The 20,079-nt window shown below is 40.9% G+C and overlaps 1 protein-coding gene across 1 annotated transcript; it reads right to left on the bottom strand.

Annotated features, from left to right (window-relative positions):
- Positions 1-13,658: 13,658 nt before the first annotated feature.
- LOC139460326 (uncharacterized) lies at positions 13,659-19,308 on the bottom strand. The gene is made up of 3 exons (XM_071241817.1): positions 19,154-19,308; positions 17,823-18,128; positions 13,659-13,725 (listed from the first exon to the last, which is right to left on the bottom strand). The coding sequence occupies exons 1-3, from the start codon at positions 19,306-19,308 to the stop codon at positions 13,659-13,661; spliced, it is 528 nt and encodes a 175-aa protein (XP_071097918.1).
- Positions 19,309-20,079: the final 771 nt, after the last annotated feature.

The raw sequence follows: 20,079 nt of genomic DNA, 5'->3' as shown, positions 1-20,079 counted from the left end.
GCAGTTTTCTAGCATTTCCGACAGTACTTTTAAGACCTGTTCTACCCCGAATCTGCACGGGTCCTACGCGAGATGAAACAAACTTCCTGTCGTTCTATGTGGTCCTGACTCACCAAGGCGGCAGTGGTAAGCTCGCCGAGCTATGTCTATATTCGTGACCAACTCGCTATTTTGACAGGTATTATACTGGGAAATATTATACTACGATGTACTGGAAATCTTTGAAAAAGTATAATTATACTTTACGGTTAGGACAAATAATTATTTATATATTATCCACCACTGACCCTACATTTTTACCCGGACCTATTTTTTGCATGTTATTATGGGTTCCGGAACCGCAATTAATACGTTATACATTTTACATTTTATTATCCCGTTCGGACCACCGGCAATGATGGCATGTTGTAATATTTTATATAATATCAGTACGTCTTCGTGGTCTAGTGGATAGCGCGTCTGCCAGGAGAGTAGCCATTCGTGACCAACTCGTGTTATTCCGGGACAAGCCGAATAGCGACTCGTGCCCCTCTCGTGGCCATTTTTGCGACCGGGATCCGTCTTAGCGCAAACGGGCATACCTAAAACAATTGTCAACTCGTTGCGTAAGGGTTTACATATATTTCCCCATATATTATATATATTTCAGATGCAATTTAAAGCACATTGGGATGTGCGGAATTATACAGTATGATTGAACACATTTAAATGTGTCTTGGGTATAATTTTAGATGCAAGACATATGTAAAATCAAAAAATATTTCTGAGGGATTATTTGACAAAGAACTCGAAATCATACGCGCATTCTGATTGGTTTGTCGTATTTTCGCACATAACAATCATTGATTCGAGTCTTCTTGCGGGTCACGGAAAGAGGCGAGTGGTGACGGAAAGGGACGAGTGGTGACGAATGTCATCTCAACGTAAAATGATTGTTTCATCGATGTAAGACAAAAGAGAAAAACAGGTGACTACGTTTTGAGAAAGGTTTGCCAATGGTTGTTGCCAATTTATCAAATAATTCAGCGGTCTCTATTTTCAGTTCGCACGGATGTTATGGTATGCATGTGGGAAGTGACGCGGCTGTATGGGTACATTTTGCATACTGTGTATTCATACGCACTTTGCTCTCACCAGAAGGACACATGGGGACATGAGGTATTTTGCTGATAATTCATTAATACTGTATCGGTGGTCATAAATAGGAAAGAGACTTCGTTCCCTTTTCATGAGAAGTTTATGTCCCACGATAGCCCATGATAGGTAAAATAATTCCTCTCAGGATATGAATGATATGAAATGTGATCTCGTTTTATATCCCATACATATTTGATGCTGTTATACATATCAAATAATATGTTTTACTTCCATAAGAATATATTCTATTATTCAACATTTCAGAAATAATGAATGTTGGGTTTTTTCTGTTGAAATAGCAGTTGTTTTGAATACACATTTCAATATGTTCGCAAAGTTATCAAATGTTCATTAGTCATCAACGAATGGAATACCAACAATTAGATGTAATATAATAACTGAACCCAAAGAACAAACTAATTTGTCGTAAATAAACGAATACTGCATGTGTCGTGATATAAAATACTAAGTAGTTAACAATTTTACAGAGGCAATAATGCAGTATATATATTAACTTTCTAGTATACACCATGTTGTGACGGATACATGATTGGCGTGAATATAATATTTCATCCTTTAACCACAAGACAAAATAGTGCATCCTTTAATCACAACACACAATATTGCATCTTTTCATCACAAAACACAATATTGTCTCCTTTAATCAGAGCAAACAATATTGTATCCTTTAATCACCACACACAATATTGCATCCTTTAATCACAAAACACAATATTGTCTCCTTTAATCAGAGCAAACAATATTGTATCCTTTAATCACAAAACACAATATTGCATCCTTTAATCAGAGCAAACAATATTGTATCCTTTAATCACAAAACACAATATTGTATCCTTTAATCACAACACACAATATTGCATCCTTTAATCTCAACACACAATATTGCATCCTTTAATCACAACACACAATATTGCATCCTTTAATCACAACACACAATATTGCATCCATTAATCACAACAGACAATATTGCATCCTTTTATCTCAACACACAATATTGTATCCTTTAATCTCAACACATAATATTACATCCTTTAATCACAACACACAATATTGCATCCTTTAATCTCAACACACAATATTACATCCTTTAATCACAACACCCAAATTGCATCCTTTAATCACAACACACAACAGTGCAGCCTTTAATCACAACACACAACAGTGCGGCCTTTAATCACAACACACAATATTGCATCCTTTAATCACAGCACAAAATATTGCGTCCTTTAATCAGAGCAAACAATATTGTATCCTTTAATCACAACACACAATATTGCATCCTTTAATCAGAGCATAATATTGCATCCTTTAATCACAGCACACAATATTACATCCTTTAATCAGAGCATAATATTGCATCCTTTAATCACAACACACACTACTGCATTAATAATAACGCACAATTTTGCATCCTTTAATCACAGCATGCATTTCTACTTCATTTAATCACAGCACAAAAAACGGGCTGAAACATCTTATATAAATAAATAGAATTCACCACAGTACACCTGGTTAGTTATAAATCTTCTCTTTTTAAAAAATTAAAACTAAAACACTCACACACATAATTTGGGATTAAATCTAGGTAATTTTCACAGTAAAGTATTTTGTCAAACATCATTTATATGACCATCGTCATCCTATGTTAATATTTTGTTTTCGATATTTTGAATTTCAGAATTCGCAATGAATGGTATTGCATATATGACACAATATATCTCTTTACGGTTTCATATGAAATTCCTTGGGTACAAGCTCAACGTGGGAGTTTCTCAGAGATGGGGTACAGCTGATTGCCACCCTGCTAAACTGATACAATTTTTTCGTTCAAAGTATGTCATACTTATGCACACGTAAATACGGGTGAACAATATGTCACAAAACACAAATAAATGACACTTTATCATTTATAATATTGAGAATAAATTTATTCTAAAAATAGTTTTCATTAAAACATGTGTGTATTAGTAAGTCCATATTTTTTGAGACGATATACCATCTTATTTGGCGGAATACAAACTATAAATACGGTTAATGGCAAATAGTGAAAATTATTGATAAATATGTCACAATATTAGTCAAGCGCAAATGTAGGTCACGTTGACATCGTGCAAATATGGCAAATCTTCAGTTTTTGACAAAAACTACGATTTGAACAGCTGATTAAAATATATTACTAAAATGTATTATTGTACACATACTGAGGATTAATATAATTCTCGGAACTAATCGTGACGAGACCTAAATATTTCCGTTGTTCAACAGATATTGAAGTGCGAGTGTTACTACTCTTGAACTGAATAACGACACAAAGCTCTCCCATACTTACCGTCTGAATATTTACTGTTACATGTCCTTCTAAATCTAACGGGAATTAATTTTCTGCAGGAATCCCAACATATACACACAATCCATAACGAAATGTTCCTCTCTGACACAAGTGAGAAGAGGCTTCCGACTGAAATGGACTAGTCTAAGAGTCAAGGGAAGGAAGGTTTTTAAAGAACGGAAATATATTCCGTGATTGTTTCACAAGTATACTGAAAGCAACAACAGTCAATATGATAGTTAATTATATAATCGTCTACGTTTATAAACATGAAATGAAACGTGCTACATCTTGTTTTGAAATTTAAATCTAATGTCAACGAACTGTTCACCCCTTGAACAATATTGACCCGTCCGTTATCCTTGGAGGTACGAAAAATGACGAAGAAGGCGCGTTGTGGCGCGCATAACCAAATCATATTGTTAATAAACCACACTTAAAAAAAGCAACATTTGGGCTCTTTTGTGACAAAGTGTGCGTCGGATATAAATAAGACAGATTCATGTTGGATATCGTTTCGCATCATAACAAAAGAAGTTTTTGTTTTATCAAGTTTGTGTCGAAAAACACATAGTAAACCATGGGAAACGAAGTAAATAAACGACTTCGGCAAAATATAACTCACACGAGAAACCAAATATTTATATGTATGTCGTATTGCCAAGATGACTACATTAGTTACACTGGAAACATTACTGATCAATAAGTCATGCATTAAAACCGTTACTTTTCAAACAGAAACCAACTGTCAACCAGGAACAGAGATTCTGTCGTGGTACCAAAACGCAACCGTGTACACACACTGCAGACCACCAACGTTGAAATTGAGACCACCCAAGTCGACAGAGCGAGAGAGAGGCAGACCCTCGTCTGAGTTTTGGCCTCGTTTTAGGCGGTGGGTGAAAGCGAGGCTGCTCCAAAGCAAAACAAGCATGCGTCTCAAACACACGAAATAATTTCAACATGAGAGCAGACACTGCATATCTTTATCTGGTCTCTGATGTAAGTGTTGAGGCTTAGAACTCATTTTCTCCAAAACCTGCACAAGTTATGAATGTTCTTTTGCTGAATAATTTTTACATCAATAATGCATTACTTCGTCTTGATTGCGATTGGAACTTGATAATATGAGATAATAACATGTATTTTGTATAAAGGAAATTAGATTCTCGGGCGTTGTTTGAGCTTATTGTTCGATGTTTCTTTCACTGATCGAGACAATTTATCGGTGCAATGATATGTCTGGGGTTTCAGCCAAACAGGCTTCTTCCGTGTCGCTAGAGCCAGAAAGGCTATCAAGTATCCGTTCACCCATCCATGAATAATTGAAATACCCAGTAATAACACGGATTATATCTAAAATGGGCTTAAGTCATTAATGTTTGATATTAGAACGAGAAGTCTCAACTTGATAAACGATAGTTGTCTTTTGTGCAATGAGAATATGGATTTGATAATTTGCTTTGCAAAATCAATAATTTTGATTTTGTGTTCATCTGCTTTCACGACTTTGGCTGTTACTGCTAGTGATTCTGGTGTTGATTTGTTTGTTTATTAAGGAGGTACTACACTCGAATCAGTCAGCAGTCATTTCAAGTTTGATAAAGATATTCAAACCTCTTTTCTCTCCTTTGTAATTATTTAAAGGTTACATTTGTTTTGGTGTCTAACGCCTCACTCGGCAATATTCCAGCTATATGACGGCGGTCTGTAGATAATCGAGTCTGGACTAGACAATCCAGCGATTGACATCATGAGCATCGATCCACGCAATTGGGATTCGATGACATGCATCAACAAAGTCGAGTCTGGATCAAACAATCAGTCCAGTGATTGATATCATGAGTATCAATCTACGAAACTGGGATACGATGGCATCTACCAAGTCACCGAGCCTGACTACCCGATCCCGTTATTCGCCTCTTACGACAAGCATAGGTTGCTGATCTTCAAGAGTGTTTTAATGGTTAAGTCAATTTACAATAGACCCGTGAAGATCCGGGGTAGAATAGGTCTTCAGCAACCCATGCTTGCTGTAAAAGGCGACTATGCTTGTCGTAAGGTTATTTACAGACCGCCGCCACACAGCTGAAATATTGCTGAGTGCGGCGTTAAACATCAAACAAACAAATAAACAATTTTATGAAAACCAGTGTCACATAACATGATTAACAACGCGTAGACTAGACATGGGCACCCGACCATGAGTCGTCTTTAAATGGTAAAAAAAAATTACAAGGAGGTTGTTGAATAGAAACATTATTCAAACACATCTGTGACGTCATTCTGTTGTTTTAACGCTCCATTATTTTTCAGGAATGGAAGTTATTTCTCAACTTTTCATTATCTAGAACAAACATTTTAATTAATTTGCACTTGGAACAGACGGAACTATATTTTAAATATTTTGACAAGTGAATAATTTCAAATTTTGTCCGAAAACATGTCGCCGACGGAGTTCGAACCCACATCGTTTGATTTGCTGACGTGTGTAATTGTCGACCAAAGCCACGGCGACACATCAAGGCATGGTGTAAAATTAACTTTGAAATATTTTCATAATTTTGTATAATGCTCAATTCACAGAATTATATGTATATAATATTGTTAGAGCAAGTTACCTATAGCGATGTTCACATTTAGAGCAATAACACAAACCTTTGACAAGAAATACTTGTTTTGGACCCCAGGAAATTATGAAGAGCCGTGTACCATGCATTGTTAATATCAGCTCGCGACGGAGCTCGTGCAACGGCGGCAGAGAACGCATTCCTCGTGCATCCCGCAAGGGCGACTCACGCAGTATTAATACAGACAACAAAGAGTTCTGGTTTATTTTTAAAAAATATTTTCCACAAGAGAATATTTTGTGAAAGTAAGAAAGCAGGGATGTGTTTTAAGTAGGGGAATATCCTCGTAACTCTCCATTCCTTAAAAATAATGGGCCTCGGCTCCTGCGGGGCATCTGCTCCATTATTTTAAGGAATGGAGAGTTCCCCACCACGAAAAAAAAGAGCTTGTCAAAGTAAGAAAAATTGTTTATGCGTATGGGTGCTTCTGGGCGCTTGTTGTGATACTATAAAAATATGAATTGATTTTCGTGGCATTTTAGGTTTCGTGGCGATATTTCGCAGAATCACGAAATATCGCAATTATTGATCAACGAAGATAGTTGCATGTGTGCTAATACTTATAACGTGGAAACAGCCATTCCGACGATAAGAAATGTTACTTAAAGTAATGACAAACATTGCAAAGTGCGCTCTTCAAGAAATATCCATCTTGCCGCCATGAACATTATCATTGAGTTTTGATCACGTGGCGACATGCGTCTGTACGTTTGTGTCTTTATAATGTTGTGAATACAGTACGTGCTAGCAGTAAATCAATATATGAGAGAGTTGAGGCAAGTTGATGTTTGAAGTCATGAAGTAAGTAAATTTCTCCTCTTCGCATATATCATGAACATTGGGATGTTTTCTTCAGCTGCACAAAATAAATTATACCGTAAATCATCAGAAACATGCATTGTAGTAAAACGTGACATTTATCGTCCACAAAACCACAATCACACTATTTGCATAACCTCCCCGGTAGTGGTATAGTAGGCTTGGAATATCTACCTGTCTCAACTAACAAAGGTAAAATTCCACATCTAACATTGCTAAAATACGGCTATAGTCTCTATAATCACATTTTTAACATAGAAATCAACAGAAGGTGTACACGTATATTTTCTGTAGGTACGTAACTTATTTCAATTTACATTACCCATATTCCAAAGCGAAGTGTGACAATTAACTGCGTCATCGTGACGTAAAACATTTTTCAATATACCTAAATAGCGTTTAACGCCCGATTTAATTTCCAGTAAGTGTACACAATTATACTGGCTCAAACGATTCATTACTTTACTATTCCAAGAGGTGGTAAAACACCCAGACCATCGACAAATTCTTGATGTTTAGACTTAAATCAGAAAAGATATCTGAAACATTCTATTTTCCGCTTAACCGAAACGGAACACTACTCCCATGTCCTCTACTGGCAAGAACAGATACATATTTACCTAAACGAAGAACCATTCTCGCAGCCTTAGTCTGTACAACTTCAGCTTCTTTAATCATATGTAAGTCCCATAAACTGGCATCATAACACAAAACTGGTACAACCAGCGATTTATTCCACTTCGTTAAAAACATCATTTGGCGTACCACGAGCATAAACAATACAGTAAACTACGTTTATAACGAACACGCTTATAACGAACTGGCGGATATAACGAACTGTTTTTTTGGTCCCAGCAATTTGCTGTATCTATGCTGTATATATCTTTATAACGAACTACGGTTATAACGAACTAAAATTAGTGGTCCCTTTAGGTTCGTTATAACCGTAGTTTACTCTACTTAGTGCATAGAACAGATAACGCTCTACATGCGGACTTACTTGGTATTTTACAACCTTGTCCAGCTATTCGTTAAACACAATCCCAGATAACGATATGTGCCACATACCAAACGAGTATTGCCACACGAAAACTGATAAGATCTAACCACAGATATCTTCCGAAAATGGACAATTTTGGTTTTGTCATCATTAATACCAGTATGCCATTTTACGCACCAAGTGCTTACAATATGTAACAAATTTTGGATATTTTTTATGTGGAGTTGACAGCACACTATCATCAGCGTTTAACAAAATGGATATAATTACATTACCCCAATGGTACACCCCAACTGAGATTCGTTATCCCTGTGGCAAGATCGTTCATACAATTAGAAAATAAAGTTGGTGACAATATGCAACCTTGCTTAACTCCCTTTGAAACATTAAACAATCAGTTATAGTCATTCGCGCATACTGCACGCGTTACATCTTGACACCCATGAAGATCCAGGATAGAATAGGTCTTCAGCAACCCATGCTTGCTGTAACAGGCGACTATGCTTGTCGTAAGAGGCGACTAACGGGATCGGGTGGTCAGGCTTGCTGACTTGGTTGATGCATGTCGTATCCCAATTGCATGGATTGATGCTCATGCTCAATCACTGAATTGTCTGGTCCAGACTCGATTGTTTGCAGACCGCCGTCATATAACTGGAATATGGCTGAGTGGGGCGTTAAACAACAAACCGATCAATCATCAATCAATCAATCAATCAATCAATCACAACGGCAGAGATTTTTGTAAAGAAAATATGTCGCTTAGATTTAGCTAATGACATAATATTCTTCAACGTTATTCCTATTGAACCAACAGGGTGTGACGGCTCACTTGATAATGGTATTGACACTGTGTTTGAACACTGGAGGAACTCGTTCAACACGCTTTATACCGATATTGATAACACCTCGTTTCATGAAGACCACGATAACAGAGTGTGTGAACATGTGAGTTGCGGTACAGAGCACGTGCATCTGGATATGGTTATTTCATATCGCCACTGTGCAGCGCAATTATCTGGTATATATGTCTGTGGATGTACAAGGGAAGATGTTGAAAGCTGTTCAAGCGTTATATCATTTTGTTTGTTTGTTGTCTGACGGCGCTATCAGCAATAGATGGCGGTCTGTAAATAACCATGCGCATCGATCCACGCAATTGGGATCCATGACATGCCAGATCACTGTCCAAAACCTAGACCTTGTAGTTCTTTGTGATATACTTTTTTGACACGTAACACCACTACTCCTGACACTTAATGCTGAGCGCCAGGCAGGGTACCAACAAGTAACATATTTTAACGTGTTTTGGTATGACGCGGTCGGGCATCGAACCACCCACTTTCCGTTCTCCAGGCAGACGCTCTATCCACTAAACCACGGTTCGAGGCGGTCTGGTCGTATTAGAGATTGGTGTATATATTTCAAAGCGGGTATAATGACGTCCGTTTACTTTATTCAGGTTTTACCGCCTCCGTGGTCTAGTGGTAGAGCGTCCGCCCGGAAGGTCCGGGGTTCGATCCCCGGCCGCGTCATACCAAAAGACGTTAAAATATGGTACTTGTTGTTACCCTGTCTGGTGCTCGGCATTAAGGGGCTAAAACAAGGACTGGTCGGCTCGGAGTCAGTATACTGTGTCTGAGTGTGGTATTCATGTTAAACTGCGGAATGGTATCTCAGTGTGCTAGCACTATAAATCGGCATCAGTCCGGACTAGTACAAGTAGCCACACAAACACACACGTACATGCACGTCGCTATATAAGTGCAATTATCTTGGACGCGACGTTAAACCCAATTTCACCTCACCTCACCTTATTCAGGACTCAGTGATGAGTGAGTGAGTGAGTTTGATTTTACGCCGCTTTTAGCAATATTCCAGCAATATCACAGAAATGGGCTTCACACATTGTACCCATATCGGGGAATCGAACCCGGGTTTTCAGTTTGACGAGCGAACGCTTTAACCACCAGACTACCCGACCGCCCCTTCAGTGATGACCTAAGTTCAATAAATTCTTCACCTTAAAAGCAGCAGAAACACTAAAGGCGATATAACGTATTTTATCCTATCTACTTTAACAGATGTCAAAACTGATTTTGGGGGTGAATTGTTAAATGTATTTTTTGGGAAACGTCTTACTTGTAAAACGGGAAAATTATAGTTGAACGGAAAGGCAATTGAAAATGGCAATGACTTTATGTTAAGTATGTTAATTATGAATATTCACAAAACACATTGTTTATTTCAAATATATATTGAAAATAAGGTTGCACACTACTTGCGTTTTATTATTTGTGGTATTGTTGATATCCCACGTGTCTGATGCACCTCTGACGCGGTGTGTGGAGTTGCGTCGCTTGGATGTATGTTTTCACTGGATTGTCTGGTCCAAGGTTAGGTGAGGTGAGGTGAAATGGGGATTAAGGTTGCGTTCAAGATTATTGAACTTATGCTATGACATACATGCACGTGCGTGCGTGCGTGCGTGCGTGCGTGCAGGATTAATGTGATATTCTTTTATTAATTAATTTGGTTTATCTGAGTTAAGTTTTTATACAGTGCCGTGCTGATCAAATCACGAATACCAAATAAGTATGAAATACTTACATTCTTGTTACATTTGAAATGTTATTTGCTTGATGGTTAACGTGAAGGTTTATTTGTCACTCTACTTGCAAATTTCATTCATAGCACGAAGCGAAATTAAATGTTTAAATATAAAACAACGCAATATTGTCAGTCCATGCCCTGAGCCATTAAAAAACCTGAGGCGGTCGGGTAGCCTCGTGGTTAAAGCGTTCGCTCGTCACACCGAAGACCCGGGTTCTGGTGTTCCCCCGTCGTGATATTGCTGGAATACTGCTAAAAGCGGCTAAAATCATACTCACTCACTCACTCACTCACTCTAAAAAAAACTGACTATATCGGCTTTAAGCTCACATGTCTATCAGTAGACTGACATTCAGTCCCAGAAATAAAGTTATTTTATTCAAAAATATATATCTTCAAAATATATAAGCTATAAATGAAGCCCAGAACAATCCTTAATCCTAAAGCTGAGGCAATCCCAACCTAATATAATCGTGACGGTTTTACAAACCTAACGTTCTGATCGATGTACAAATTAGAGAAAAAAACGTTTTCGTGACAATATAAGGAGATCTGATACCGGATCACTCGTGGATCACGACCCACGACGCACGTGACCTTTAAGTTTGGTATATTAAAGGCTTAGCTTCTTGTGACCTCTACACGCTTGTATTCTTAATGTCATGCCAAAGTGTTGCTAAATAGCCATAATGCATCTCTTCGTACGCTGGAATGTGAAAAACATCAGAATCAAGAGTCAGTCACGCGTTTGGGGTTTTAAATTGCACTGGCAAGAATAGCAGTATCACCAAAGCCGTTTTCCCCCGAGTCGCACCTGCGAGATCTTTAATCTTTTCATCTTTCTAATCTGTTTGCTTAACTCCTCCAACCAACCCCGACAGCCAAACTGTACATACTTAAACCTAGGGACCACGTGTTTCGGCAAAACATACACGGATTGTCCCTCCTTCCAGCAGCGTTAATGCCATTGTATTGAAATGGGGGGACTGGACAAAGACCGATTTTTAAGGGGGGTCGCTATTGTGTTTCGTTACAAGACGTGTAAATTGTTTGGGTAGCTGTCGAGAAATTAACAGTGTCTGAAAGAGGATTTTATGGCCATGAATGGAAACTGTTATTTCATAATTACACCTGATAGAATGTGGAAGGGAGCGGGGACACTCCGCATCTTGTATCGCAGTCGTGCGTCACGGGGGGAAACTAGACAGCCTAATGAATGGTAGTGTTACCGGTGACACTAGACAGCCTGGAGAATGGTATGTAACGCTGAAACTAGACAGCCTGGGGAATGGTATGTAACGGTGAAACTAGACAGCCTGGAGAATGGTATGTAACGGTGAAACTAGACAGCCTGGAGAATGGTATGTAACGGTGAAACTAGACAGCCTTGGGAATGGTATGTAACTGTGAAACTAGACAGCCTGGGGAATGGTATGTAACGGTGAAACTAGACAGCCTGTGGAATGGTATGTAACGGTGAAACTAGACAGCCTCGAGAATGGTATGTAACGGTGAAACTAGACAGCCTGGGGAATGGTATGTTACGGTGAAACTAGACAGCCTGGGGAATGGTATGTTACGGTGAAACTAGACAGCCTGGGGAATGGTATTTTACGGTGAAACTAGACAGCCACGGGAATGGTATGTTATCGTGAAACTAGACAGCCTGGGGAATGGTATGTTATCGTGAAACTAGACAGCCTGGGGAATGGTATGTTACCGTGAAACTAGTCAGCCTAATGAATGGTATGCTACGGTGAAACTAGACAGCCTGGGGAATGGTATGTTACGGTGAAACTAGACAGCCTGGGGAATGGTAGTGTTACCGTGAAACTAGACAGCCTGGGGAATGGTATGTTACGGTGAAACTAGTCAGCCTAATCAATGGTATGTTACGGTGAAACTAGACAGCCTAAAGAATGGTATGTTACCGTGAAACTAGACAGCCTAATGAATGGTGTGTTACGGTGAAATTAGACAGCCTGGGAAATGGTATGTAATGGTGAAACTAGACAGCCTAATGAATGGTAGTGTTACCGTGAAACTAAACAGCCTGGGGAATGGTATGTTACGATGAAACTAGACAGCATGGGGAATGAGTGAGTGAGTTAGAGAGTTAAGTTTAACGCCGCTTTTAACTATATTCCAGTTATATCACGGCGTGTCAGCTTAATGTGGGAGGAAAGCCCGAAGTGGTGCAGGTCTTAGACGTTTACCACTTCGGTGAAACCGACGAGCAAGTAGGCGTCTAACACCTGAGTCACTTCGGGCTTTCTTCCCACATCATGCTGACACACCACGATATCACTGAATTACTGTTCACACCGGCGTGAACACCAACTCACTCACCCTGGTTCCTTGCATGCCACAGATGACGCCGGGGTTATAATGCAGTTTGTAAAGAAAAAAAACATCACGCTGACTTGTTTTCTTTTAATCAAGAATAAGCGAACCCCATCAGGATTGGATGACATGCACGTGCAGCACAGTCACAGCAAATATACAGGCTGTGCTGTGAAAATGTTGCACCCCATTGAAGATCAGGGTTAGAATTGGTTATCAGCAACCCATGCTTGTGAAACATTTCTCACATATATACAAACATACTTGCCGTTGAGTTTACCACCTGATATTGTTTGTGGTGCGGTGGGGTAGCCTAGTGCTTCAGGCGTTAGCTCGTCACGCCGAAAACCCGGGTTCGATTCCCCACATGAGTACAATGTGAGAAGCCCATTTCTGGTGTCCCCCGCCGTGATATTGCTGGAATGTCGCTAACAGCGGCGTAAAACTCGCTCGCTGATATTGTTTGTGTTCCAGTGTGAAGGTCAGTGTTTGCTGACATATTCAATATAACCCGAGTTATGTGTGTCATGGGGCGGTCGGGTAGCCTAGTGGTTAAAGCGTTCGCTTGTCACGCCGAAGATCCGGGTTCGAATGTGTGAAGCCCATTTCTGGTGTCCCCCGCCGCGATATTGCTGGAATATTGCTAAAAGCGGCGTAAAAGCATACTCACTCACTCACTATGTGTGTCATGTCTTGGAACTTGTTTGGAATAAAGCTTTCAATCTAACTGACTCTCTTTTGTCTGAAGCGATATGAAAATAGATGTCTAAAAGAGGGCGAGAGAAGATGGTCGGAGCTTGGCTCGCCTCTCCAGGATAACTTCTGCTGTCACACTGTTGGCCAAGCGGAAACTCAACTTAGCTCAAATGTACTTCATTACATCGTCATATCATACAATGATAGTTAAGACGTATAATAAATACAACTCTAGCTTAAGGATGGCGCTTACAGGTGGAGGTGTATTCAGGAAAATCTGCGTCAACAAGAGCAACTGTTGCAACAATAATATCGGTTTAGGCGTTTACAAATAATAGCAAACAAAATCGAGATAACATTTGGTATCCTAATCCATTAATTGTGTCCAAGCATCTTCCCGAGGTGAGAGAGTTAACTGACTTAAAAAGTCCAGTTTCCACCCTTGCCGAACTTGGTTGGAATTCCTGCGCTCGATCGTAGCGGCACCAGTGGCTGTTATACGACGACATGCATCAACCAAATCAGAGAGCTTGACCACCCGATCCCGTTAGTCGCCCCTTACGACAAGCATAGTCGCCTTTTATGGCAAGCATGGGTTGCTGAAGACCTATTGTAACCCGGATCTTCAAGAGTATGAAGCGTCTGTAAAATATACCTTTAACAAAGTCAGTCACAGGAGCCTCCAACAGCTGTGTAAACTGATCACTCCTGCTTGAAGAAAGATCAGTACCGAAACTTCGAATCATAATAGAATAAAGATGTTATCCCCAAACTCTCTTGTCCTTTCAGAAATAACTTGCTGAACAGTACATAAATAAGTGAAGAAAATATTGTTCATTTGACACATTACTTATATAGAGGTTATCACGCGAGTGTGTTTGGGGATGGTAAATATCCTGTATAAGGACAAAACACTCTGCATTTAGTTCGCCAAGGATCACTAAATACAATGTTTACTCCTAATACAGGATATTTAGAATCCCCAAACACAAAAGCGTGATAACCTCTTTATCATATAATGCCATTCTTCAATCCGCCCTCTAAATATCGCTTCCCATCTCTAGCAAACTTTATCTTGACATTGGAAATTTAGCTGGAATGTGCGCATTGATATATGTTACGTCAGAAGGTAAGTGATATGTCAGTCAGAGGGTGACAACAATGAATATAGTTCCAACTGAAACCTTTTTTCTTATACAGTGGCGTAACTAAATATAGGCAAAACAATAATTACGTACACAAATTGTTTCTTCTTGCCTTTGGCGGCAATTCGTCCGATAAATTAACTGCCCTTTATAATAGGAGAAGCTACTCTAGCCCTAGTCTAAGAGACGTCACGTTTGTGAAGGGTCTGCCTGTCCTCTTTTAACGTTACGAAGTGCAGTCAGATGTATACACAGCGACAAAACGAAACAAAGTAACAATTTGGACGTATTTCGGCCCGATCCATCTGTTTTATTTTGGAGAAAAGGTTCCAAGCCGCAGAGGTCTTCAAGCACAGATACGGAAACTGATCCTGCGAGGCTCGTGTCCTCGCTAAATTGTTTCGCAATTTATATCTCCAAAGTTGCGCAAACTCGTTAAATGCCCTAGTCACAGTTATACATTGATTTTCAGCATATTACACCATTCTTATCCTTTGTACTATCCTTGTACTTTTTCCAGATTCTCGATGGCTAATTCTGACTCGATCGCCGAATAACAAGAGCGACGCTATGTGTGCTTGTAGACAATGAAAGTAGTCCCGTCCCGTATTGACCTTTGATATTTGCATGGCTATCCGCATATGACCCCGACGGATATCGTTTTTTATCCGTTGGTTTTATCCTGCCGAAAAACCCACCCATTATAAGGTAAAACACAATTAAAAATAGAGTTTCAATTATGTCCAATTCAGTTTTCTATTACGTTCAATCCAGTTTTAAGGGGCGGTCGGGTAGCCTAGTGGCTATAGCGTTTGCTCGTCACGCCGAAGACCCGGGTTCGAATCCCGACATGGGTACAATACGTGAAGCCAATTTCTGGTGTACCCCACCGTGATATTGCTGAAATATTGCTAAAAGCGGCGTAAAACCAATCTCTTACTCACACACTCAATCCAGTTTTAGTTGAACTGACTTGAAACTTGAACTAATATGATGCCGTCAACAGTGTAAGGGAGGCAACTCTGGTAACTGATCATCGAAATGAATGGGCTCAAATTTGCTTAGTCCATGCTCGTCCTTAATTTCAGTGCTTCTACTATTTAAGTAAAACGCGGTGGTGAGGTTTCTCCACCGAACAATTAGCTCTCAGCTGCCTATTCTGACGCTCACCCTCGTGTGTATCGTTGCGTTGGATTTAACACAAGACCTCCAAAAGACAAATGATTCCCGTTTTTTGTCATTTGACACCGGAAGTATTGTCGCCTCGTGGTGAGGTTCCTCTGGCAGGGTAATATTTGTGACACCTCGTGTCAATCCAGTAGCTCGTATTATAAACTCTGAAGGGTTGGGGAATCGTGACAACTCAGCCAATTTATCCAAATAGGAATTTGTTTCGGCGCGTATTTTATTTGCGAACTGATTAAATCGTCTGTAAAATACTTATACACTGCGTGGGTTAGGGTGGGGTGAGTGAGTATGGTTTTACGCCGCTTTTAGCAATATTCCAGCAATATCACGGCGAGGGGCACCAGAAATGGGCTTCACACATTGTACTCATGTCGGGAATTGAACCCGGGTCTTCGGCGTGACGAACGAGCGCTCTAACCACTTGGCTACCCGACCCCACTGGGGTGGGGTGAAACGAGGTTTAACGTTGAGTTTAATATTATTGCACTTGTATTTACGTGTCTGTCTGTCTTTGTATGTGTGTCGCTGCTTGTACTATTCCGCTTGTGCTTGTGTCATCGCTCACTGTTTGTTGGTTTGTTGTTTAACGCCGCACCCAGCAATATTCCAGCTGTGTGACGTCGGTCTGTAAATAATGGAGTCTGGACCAGACAATTCAGTGATCGACATCATGAGCATCGATCCATGCAATGGGGATACGATGACAATCCAGTGATCGACATCATGAGCATCGATCCACGCAATTGGGACAGACTCATTGGTTCTCTTGTGTGGTGTGTAGCTTTATAAGTCGAAGTGAAATGCGGTTTAACGTCGCGTCCAAAATTATGGCACTTATATTGCTACGGTCATGTAGGTTTGTGTGTGGCTGCTTGTTCCGGCCGAATGCCGATTTAACCGCGCTAGCCCACTGAGACAGCATGCCGCAAATTAACATGAATATCTCACTCAGACACAGTATACTGACTCCGAGCCGACCAATCCCTTAATGTCGGACGCTAGGATGGGTAAAAGCAAGTACCATCTTTTAACATGACGCGGCCGGGGATCGAACCCCGGACCTTCCGCTCTCTGGGTGGACGCTCTAGCACTAGACCACGGAGGCGGTCGTGTAACTTTTTGAAGGACCCGTGAAGATCCGGGGTAGAAAAGGTCTTCAGCAACCCATGCTTGCTGTAAAGGGCGACAAACGGGATCAGGTGTTCAGGCTCGCTGACTTGGTTGATGCATGTCATCGATCCCAATTGCGTGGATCGATGCCCATGGTGCCAATCACTGGATCGCCGTCTTAGTAGTGTAATATTGCTGGGTGCGGCGTTTAACAAACACACGCACGCACGCACGCACGCACGCACGCACGCACGCACGCACGCACGCACGCACGCACGAACACACACAATCGTTTCAATCACTGGATTGTCTGGTTCAGACTTTATTAATCACAGAATACTGCTAAGTGCGGCGTTAAACAACCAACCAACCAACAAAACAATGGAACACCTGTTGAACTATTTACACGTTCCGTTTTTCAAATGCCAAGCACTTATTACAATCCATAACCAAAAGATAAGTCCATCCCTAACAGCTCCACCAATCCGCACCAGTGAGTGAGCATGCTTTTACGCCGCTTTTAGCAATATTCCAGCAATATCACGGCTTCACACATTGTACCCATGTCGGGAATGGAACCCGGGTCGTCGGCGTGACGAGCGAACGCTTTAACCACTTTAACCACTGGGCTACCCGCACCCACACCCACACCTGAATCACTGACAACAAATGTGCACCGCCGTCATATAGCTGGAATATTGCTGAGTGCGGCGTTAAACAACAAACCAACGACAACAAATGTGCCATCAAAGTATGACGCCGGAAAGCTAATTGAACCAAAGATCTTATACTGCTTATTTATCATCACCCATGCCTTCCCCCCTTTCCTCACGTGGTTGACGACAACAGCAGAGGAGCCTCCCACATAGACATCCTTGTTGATGTCAATCCATCCAGCTCCCATGTAGCTGGAGTCCTGCTGTATGTAGACATAGGCAAGGGTGGCATTGGACACGTGGGTCTGCAGCTGTGGCCAGAGCATGTAGGTTCCAGCCGCTGGGGCAGTGAACGTCCCCGATGAGACGTCGTAGCCGTGTTTCTTGTTGTAGAGCGTTCGGTCAAATGGGATTCGTAATTCACGCAGAGCTTCATCATCACTGGAAAGATGCACGAAGAAGGCTTCGTCAAGGGTTTAAGAATCCTAAAATGTAGATGTGTGTGGTTATTGTTTTGCACCGCATTTAGCATTTATAACGGTAAAACACAAAGTTATATAAGTAATCTAGACAGGTTAAGATGAACCAGTGATATAATGAGCAGCACTTCACGCTGTCGTGGTGATGTGAGGACACGAAACCAACCAGCTAATCAGAAGTGGTAACTCGATCCTCGATCTCTTATGATTTGTTTGTTGTTTAACGCCGCACTTAGCAATATTCCAGCTATATGACAGCGTTGTGTAGACAAAAATAGAGTCTGGTCCAGACAATCAAGTGATTGATCAACGTAATTGGGATACGATGGATGACATGCATCAACCAAGTCAGCGAGCCTTACCACCCGATTCCGTTATTCGCCTTTCACGGCAAGCATGGGTTGTTGAAGACCTGTTCTAACCCGGATTTGCACAGGTCGCTCTGTTGTAAGATGTCCCGTTGTAAGATTAAGATAAGTAAGTGTGTGCATTTTCTTTAATGCAAAAGTTAGAAACATTCCAGCTGTATCAGGGTGGTTTTTAAATTTGAACCTTGGCCAAGCATGCCAGAATTTTCCTGCACCTCCAAATGCATCTATTCTATACAATGAGAGGTATGCCAAAACACTGACATAATAAAATCGTACAGTTCAATAATATAGCAGGCCCCGTGAGGATTCCAGGAGAGAACAGGTCCCCAGAAACCTCTACCGGTCAGTCTCGTTAACTTGACTGATGGCAGTCACGGGTCCTCGCACCCGGAATTGGATCTTGAATTCCCTCAGAATATAAATCACTGGATTTTCGGGTCTAGGCTAGTTTATTTACAGGCCATCGTGAAACAGCTGGGCTAATGCCGAGTATGAAACGTGAAAATGTCATAACAAAACTACAATTAAACAAGGGAAGGAAAACAAATTCCTCAATGTCCACAAAATCACCAAGTTTCAGGTCTTGGTAACATTCATACACAACAGTATCAGTTACTGTCTCAGAATTTGGCACATGTTAGCCAGAGATGTTTGTTCAATCTGGAGTTGTGATTTTGTGGTCTCAAGTTCGTCTCGAGGCATATTTAGAGCCGCCACAAATGTTGTTAATTCCTTTTGGGTGTCTTGTAGACCATTCTTGATTCCTTGCATGTCTGGCTGGTTGATCTGTAGTTCTGCTTTGGTTGTCAAGAGGTTCCACCGTCATGGCCTTCAACTTGGTCGCGATCGTATTCAGTTCCAACTTTGTTGCTTGTTGTTGGTTGGTTTGTTGTTTAACGCCGCACTCAGCAATATTCCACCAGCTATATGACGGCGGTCTGTAAGTAATCGAGTCTTGACCAGACAGTCCAGTGATTGACATCAAGAGCATCGATCCACGGAATAGGGATCGATGACATGCATCAACAATTGCAGCGAGCATGACCACCCGATCCCGTTAGTCGCCAATCACGACAAGTATAATTGCCTTTTACGGCAATGGGTGCTGAAGACCTATTCTATCCCGGATCATCACGGGTATGTTGCTTGTAGATCTTCTACTGATGTGTTGAGGTGTAACTTAGAAGCCTCAAGGTCAGACCTGGTTGTTCTGACTGAATCAAATTCAGATGGTCATTGGTGGCGTTCAGTTCCAATTGGGTAGCGTGCAGGTTGTACACAGATGTCTTTAGATCTGACTGAGTGGTCCGTAAATCTGTCCCTGTAGCCTCTAGTTGCGACTGAATGGCTGTAAGATCACTCGTTGTTGTCCTTAGTTTAACTGTGTTGTCTTGAGGTCTCTTTTTGTTACCTCCAGCTCTAACTGCACCTGACTCGAGGTTGACTGGAAACTGGCCACTGTTTGTTCCAGTAATTTGATATGGCTTAGGACGCTGATAAAGTCTGCACTAACTGCACCTGAGTCGAGGTTGACTGGAAACT

The sequence above is a fragment of the Haliotis cracherodii genome, unplaced genomic scaffold, assembly GCF_022045235.1.
Source record: "Haliotis cracherodii isolate W230 unplaced genomic scaffold, xgHalCrac1.p SCAF_14, whole genome shotgun sequence".
Lineage (NCBI taxonomy): Eukaryota > Metazoa > Mollusca > Gastropoda > Lepetellida > Haliotidae > Haliotis > Haliotis cracherodii.
Note: the sequence above shows the minus strand (reverse complement) of the source record. Positions and strands in the feature narration are given on the sequence as shown.